General features: G+C 41.1%; 1 protein-coding gene across 1 annotated transcript; it reads left to right on the forward strand.

Moving 5' to 3' along the window:
• Nucleotides 1-316: 316 nt before the first annotated feature.
• Nucleotides 317-1761, forward strand: LOC121983311 (late embryogenesis abundant protein D-34-like). The gene is made up of 3 exons (XM_042536248.1): nucleotides 317-1051; nucleotides 1151-1474; nucleotides 1555-1761. Exons 1-3 carry the CDS (start codon nucleotides 713-715, stop codon nucleotides 1714-1716), a joined length of 825 nt encoding a protein of 274 aa, XP_042392182.1. The 5' UTR covers nucleotides 317-712; the 3' UTR covers nucleotides 1717-1761.
• The last annotated feature ends 4176 nt before the right edge of the window (nucleotides 1762-5937 follow it).

The raw sequence follows: 5937 nt of genomic DNA on the forward strand, positions 1-5937 counted from the left end.
TCATTGATTATTACATATTCTATTTATAGGCTAATACATAACAAATTAAAAAACCGAGTAACTCCACTAATACCATAACATTAACCACTATACTCCACCACTAATTCAACTTACCAACTTATTGACCCACTAATATCACATTACAACTATTACCCTATTATTTCTCCCAGGAACTTAATTAAAACATGTCTATTAATATACTAATTTTATCAACAAATATCATATACGACTTTCAAGAACCGAAGAAAATATTTAATTTATCTTTCTAGAGAACAGTTATAATTGGGGATGACTCGATCGGCATGAAGTGAGTCTATTATTCAACCACTTCAAGCACGATCCCTTGAGCTGAGTTCAACCATGTTTGACCGGACACAGGCGCAGGGGTCAATGAAAGAGAAATTACCCTCTGAACGTACACTCTCGACTCCTCCGCGGCACCGCCTCTCCGCCGACTAAATCGCCGCCGTGCCATTTCAGACCGCTCCACGCGCCAACAACATTTGCGCCACCTCTGCCTTCATTTAACAAATTATTCACACGTGCCCATGCTCACGCGCGCTTCCATGTACGTGCCAGCGACCCCCACCACATCTCCACTCCCTCTGTTAATGCGGTCTCTGTATATAAAGCTACAGCAAGTGCAGATGCCCACCACCATCGGAAACTCTCTGAAATCGGAAGTCTTGAGTACATCTCTCATCTCTGCACAATGAGCCAGGAACAACCACGAAGGCCCAGCCAAGGTGAGGGAGATGCGGCCATTAGGTACGGGGACGTGTTCCCGGTGGCCGGTGAGTTGGCGGACCAGCCCGTTGCGCCACGAGACGCCGCCATGATGCAGTCCGCTGAGTCCACGATTTTCGGCCAGGCGCTCAAGGGAGGCGCCGCTGCCGCAATGGAGTCAGCCGCCACCCGCAACGAGCAGCGCCGCGCCGTGGAACACGACCAGTTCAGCGCGCTCCCACGAGATCAGGGGGTCACCGTCACCCAAACTGACGTCCCCGGCCAGCCCAACCTCCGACTCGTCACCGAGTTCGTCGCCGGTCAGGTAGGTGGACGGAACTTTCCGTAACAAATTAAACAGAGTTGAGTTGTTTGTGTTTCGTTGCTCTCGTTAGCGTTTCACCTAACAAGCCGAATGAAACAGGCCGTGCGCCAGTACGTCGTCGGCGTGGAAGGTCAGCGAGGCGGAAATAATGAAGGAGAGAGGGATGCTGATGTCCGTGGCGGCGTGGCAACGTGGACTGACAAGGTAACAATTGGGGAGGCACTGGAGGCGACGGGAAGAACTGCAGGAAATAGGCCGGTCGAGCCCAGCGACGCCGCCGCCATCCAGGCCGCTGAGGCGTCCGCGACAGGCGTGCCGGGGGTCATTCCCGGCGGCGTCGCGGCAGCTGCCCAGGCGGCGGTTATCTCGAACGCCTGGATTGACAGAGAGGAGGACAAGACTAAATTGGGCGACGTGCTTGCGGTAGCTAGTAACCACTCGATTTGAAACTCAATACATATTACACAGAAGAACTGTTTAATTAATGAATAAGTAGTTGGCAGAACGCGACGGAGAGGATTGCGGCGGACAAGGAGGCGACGAGGCAAGACGCGGAGAGGGTGGTGAGGGCGGAGATAAGGAACAACCCTGACTTGGAGACACGCAACGGCGGAGTAGCCAACACGGTGGCGGCGGCGGCGAGACTAAATGAGCGTTCAACTTAATAAAATGGGTGTGAAGATGAGATGGTAACCACCTTGCTTGTAGAATAAGACTGTGTTTGTATGATCACTGATCAGGTGGGTGCGCACTAGATCTGTTTGTTTGTTTCTCTTTTGTTCTCTCTTGGAGCGTTTATGCTAGTACTGTTAATGAAAATGTTTGTGTGGCTTATTAGCTCCGGCTTCACATGCCTACCATTGCTGCTGTGAAATTTACATCTCGTTCCTGGTTCAGGGCGATTGGAACCTCATTATCAGCTTTGTACAAATTAAGCTTCCGCACATGACTTACACTTACATGTAAGGGTGTCAATTTAAAAATATCCAATCCGATTCTAACCCAAAACCTATAAACCTGAACCGTTCTAATTTGGCCAACCCAATTTGATTTTTTTTCAAATTATTCTTTTACATTTTAATAAAATAAGTAAATATAAATTTAAAACACATAATAATATTATGATAATCATATTGTATTTAAATTTGAAGTTGTTGTCGTCCAAACACTTGTGTGCTGTTGAGTGTTGATTGTTAATTGTGTAGGAATTTTAATTTCTTGATGTTGCTGATTTCTAGATGTTACTGGAAATATTCACAGCAGTTTCTACTTCAAGCGTGACTGATCAGGATTGTTTAAAGCAGTTTAAACCTGGTTTTGCAGTTTCTGATCCATATAAGATGAATGATCTATATTTATACTATAGATGAATTATTATTCTGAAATACTTATGTAATACTGTACTACTTGAATTAATTACTGTCATATTTATGTTAATACATTTTCCAATGATATGTAAGTAAGTCATAGATATTTGATAGAATCAAATATTCATAGATAAATAATAATATTTTATCATATATTCCTCAGTGTACTTGCTAAATCCGCACAGCTCGCCTTGATGTATAATTACCTGATGTAATGGAAGGACTTATACACACTGCTATCATGGTAGCAGCGATAATTTTCCTGGTAGCTCCACTTTTTCCTCTTTTTATATTCATACCTTATCTAATGAATATTATTTCTTTAATAGGTATAATAACAGTACTATTAGGAGTTATCTTGATTCTTACTTAAAGAGATATAAAAAAAAGTTTAGCTTATTCTACAACGTCTCTTGGGCCTTTACACTCGAGGGTCAATTGCCGTCTGGCCTGAGAAAATCTTTACACGTCTCCGTTATCTTTTGGGAGGTCTACGCCCTATAGAAATTGTCTACTTGAGACTGTCCCTTTTGGCTAATTGGATTTGATGGAGAAATAAATTAGTGACTCTTTCCATTGTGCAAACAAGATTGGTCGGATTAGCCCACTTTTCCGTAGGTTATATATTTACTTTATGCAACTTTTTTGATTACCTCTACATCAAGAAAATTTGGTTAATTTAGTTTGATACAAATATAGTTTAAGGGCAAAGGGGGAATTAAGAGGAGAGGAAAGGGCAATTTTGCCATTACATTGTTTAGAGCATTAAAAGGGAAGATGAGGCACTGTTGAGAGGGACGTTTTTTCTACTTCAGGCTTCTTCTTCACTGCTAACAGGAACCAAGGGTGGAGCTCGCGTTTTCCTTCTTCGCTGCCACCATAGCCGCGAAGGACGCTGCTGCCACCCCCATTCGGCGTTGCCTCGCCGGAGGGTCTCATTGCCGTCGCCACACGGTCTCTCTCTCTCTCTCTCTCTCCGCTCGCAGCAAGATGCCCCAGCCACCACTTCTCCCTTCACGCGCCACCCCTTTCTTCCTTCTACGTTTGAGTCTCCACTACTAGAGGGGGGACTTTTCTTCTGAGTAGGCGCCGCCACGGAGGGGAGGTCTTCTTCTTCGCCGCGACGACGAACCAAGCGGGAGAGAGTCTCTCCTGTGTTTTCACACCATCGTTGCAAAAGGCAAGGAGGCTTTTGGCTACGTTGGTTTCCTTCTCCACCACCAAGCACGCACAACCCCTTTGTGTTGGTTGCTACTCGGAAAACCTAATGGTTTTACTGTACAAAAAATTTTGTACAAAAGTCTGAACCTTTTCTTAGCTATCATGTGTTCTTTTAAATTAAACTTGGATCGCCTGCAGAACTTAACACGTTTGATACAAAGTTTAATCTATTTGTTCTTTTAGGTTTAGACTCGGATCTCCTGCGGAACTTAACACATTTGATCCAAATCACTTAGGTTATTAATTTCATTAAATATTAGTTTCCAAAATTTGCTCCCAGTACTGACGTGGCGAGGCACATGACCTTCTTGGATATGGGAACAACCACCACCGACTAGACAAAGCCTTTTACGGAAAGTTAATATTTAATTTCCTTAAATAACTTTAGGTCAATCGAAAAGAACAATAAAATCACAAGGAAAAGAAAAAACAAAAGAACACAACATCGAAAACAAATTCGAAATACTAGAATCGTATACCCTTTGTATTTGATATTATTTCCAAAAATAACTAGTATGTTACGGAAAGGAAAAATACTAGTTATACCTTTTAGAAAAACCTCTTGATCTTCTACCGTATTCTTTTTCTAACCTCGGACGTTGTGTGGGCAACGATCTTCCGAGATGAGAAACCACCAATACACCTTCTTCTCCTCCTTGCAAGGTTCGACCAAGTCAATAGCTCCTCCAAGGATGAAGAGAAAACACCACCAATGCTCCAAGGGATAAAGCTTTCTCTCCTTCTTCTCCAAGCTTGAATCCGGCCACCACTTGATCTCCTAGAGGAAGAGAAGGTTTGGCCACAACAAGGAGAATAGAGAACTTGAAGGGGCCGACCACACCAAGGAAGAAGAGAGGGAGAAGAATAATAAAAGTTGTGTGTTATGAAGGCACCTCAACCCCCTCTTTTATATTCCTTAGCTTTGGCAAATAAGAAAATTTAATTATAATAAAATTTCCTTAACTTTCCTTGACATGAATTAATTGAGAAAAATAAAATAAAATTTTCCAATTAACCTTGTAATGGCCGGCCACCTCATGGAGATCAAACAAGACAATTTTTAATTAACAATTAAAAATTCCTTATTTGTCTTCGAAAATTTTAAAAAATAAAATTTCCCTTTAAAATCCCTTCATGGTTGATAAAAAGAAATTTCTATAATTTTAATTTTTCAACATGTGAATAATTTATAAAGAGAAAAAATAAAATATCTTTCCTATCTACAAATAAGGAAAGAGATCTAATCTCTCTTCTTAATCTTTTGTAGAAGAGATATTTTAATTTTAATTCTCTCCAATAAATTATATATTCCACATAAGAAAAATTTAAAATTAAAATTCTTTTAATTTTAATGGGGGCCGGCCACCTAAGCTTGGGTTCAAGCTAGGGCCGGCCACCCATGAACCAAGGCTTGGCCGGCCCTAGCTTGAACCACAAGCTAGCTTGGTCGGCCCCTACATCATGGGTACGAAGGTGGGTATAGTACTCTATAAATAAGAGGCTACGATAGAGACCGAGAGGAGAAATTGGTTTTGGTCTCCCGATAAAATTAAGCATCCCGTGTTCACCCCGAACACACAACTTAATTTTATCAATAATAATTCATTCCACTAGAGAATTATTATTGAACTACCGCACCAATCCCAAATTACATTTTTGGGCTCCTTCTTATTATGAGTGTGTTAGTCTCCCTGTGTTTAAGATGTCGAATGTCCACTAATTAAGTGAGTTACTGACAACTCATTTAATTAATGTCTTAATCCAAGAATAGTACCACTCAACCTTATCATCATGTCGGACTGAGTCCACCTGCAGGGTTTAACATGACAATCCTTATGAGCTCATCTTGGGGACATTATCAACCTAGATTACTAGGACACAGTTTCCTTCTATAATCAACAACACACACTATAAGTGATATCATTTCCCAACTTATCGGACTTATTGATTTATCGAACTAAATCTCACCCATTGATAAATTAAAGAAATAAATATCAAATATATGTGCTTGTTATTATATTAGGATTAAGAGCACACACTTCCATAATAACTGAGGTCAATGTTTCTTTATAAAGTCAGTATAAAAGAAACGACCTCTAATGGTCCTACTCAATACACTCTAAGTGTACTAGTGTAATTATATAGTCAAGATAAACTAATTCCTAATTACATTACGACCTTCCAATGGTTTGTTCCTTTCCATTTTGGTCGTGAGCTACTGTTTATAATTTATAAGGTACTGATAACATCATCTTCTATATGTGGCACCACATACTATGTTATCTATAATATAAATTA

This window comes from Zingiber officinale, chromosome 5A (assembly GCF_018446385.1).
Source record: "Zingiber officinale cultivar Zhangliang chromosome 5A, Zo_v1.1, whole genome shotgun sequence".
Classification (NCBI taxonomy): domain Eukaryota; kingdom Viridiplantae; phylum Streptophyta; class Magnoliopsida; order Zingiberales; family Zingiberaceae; genus Zingiber; species Zingiber officinale.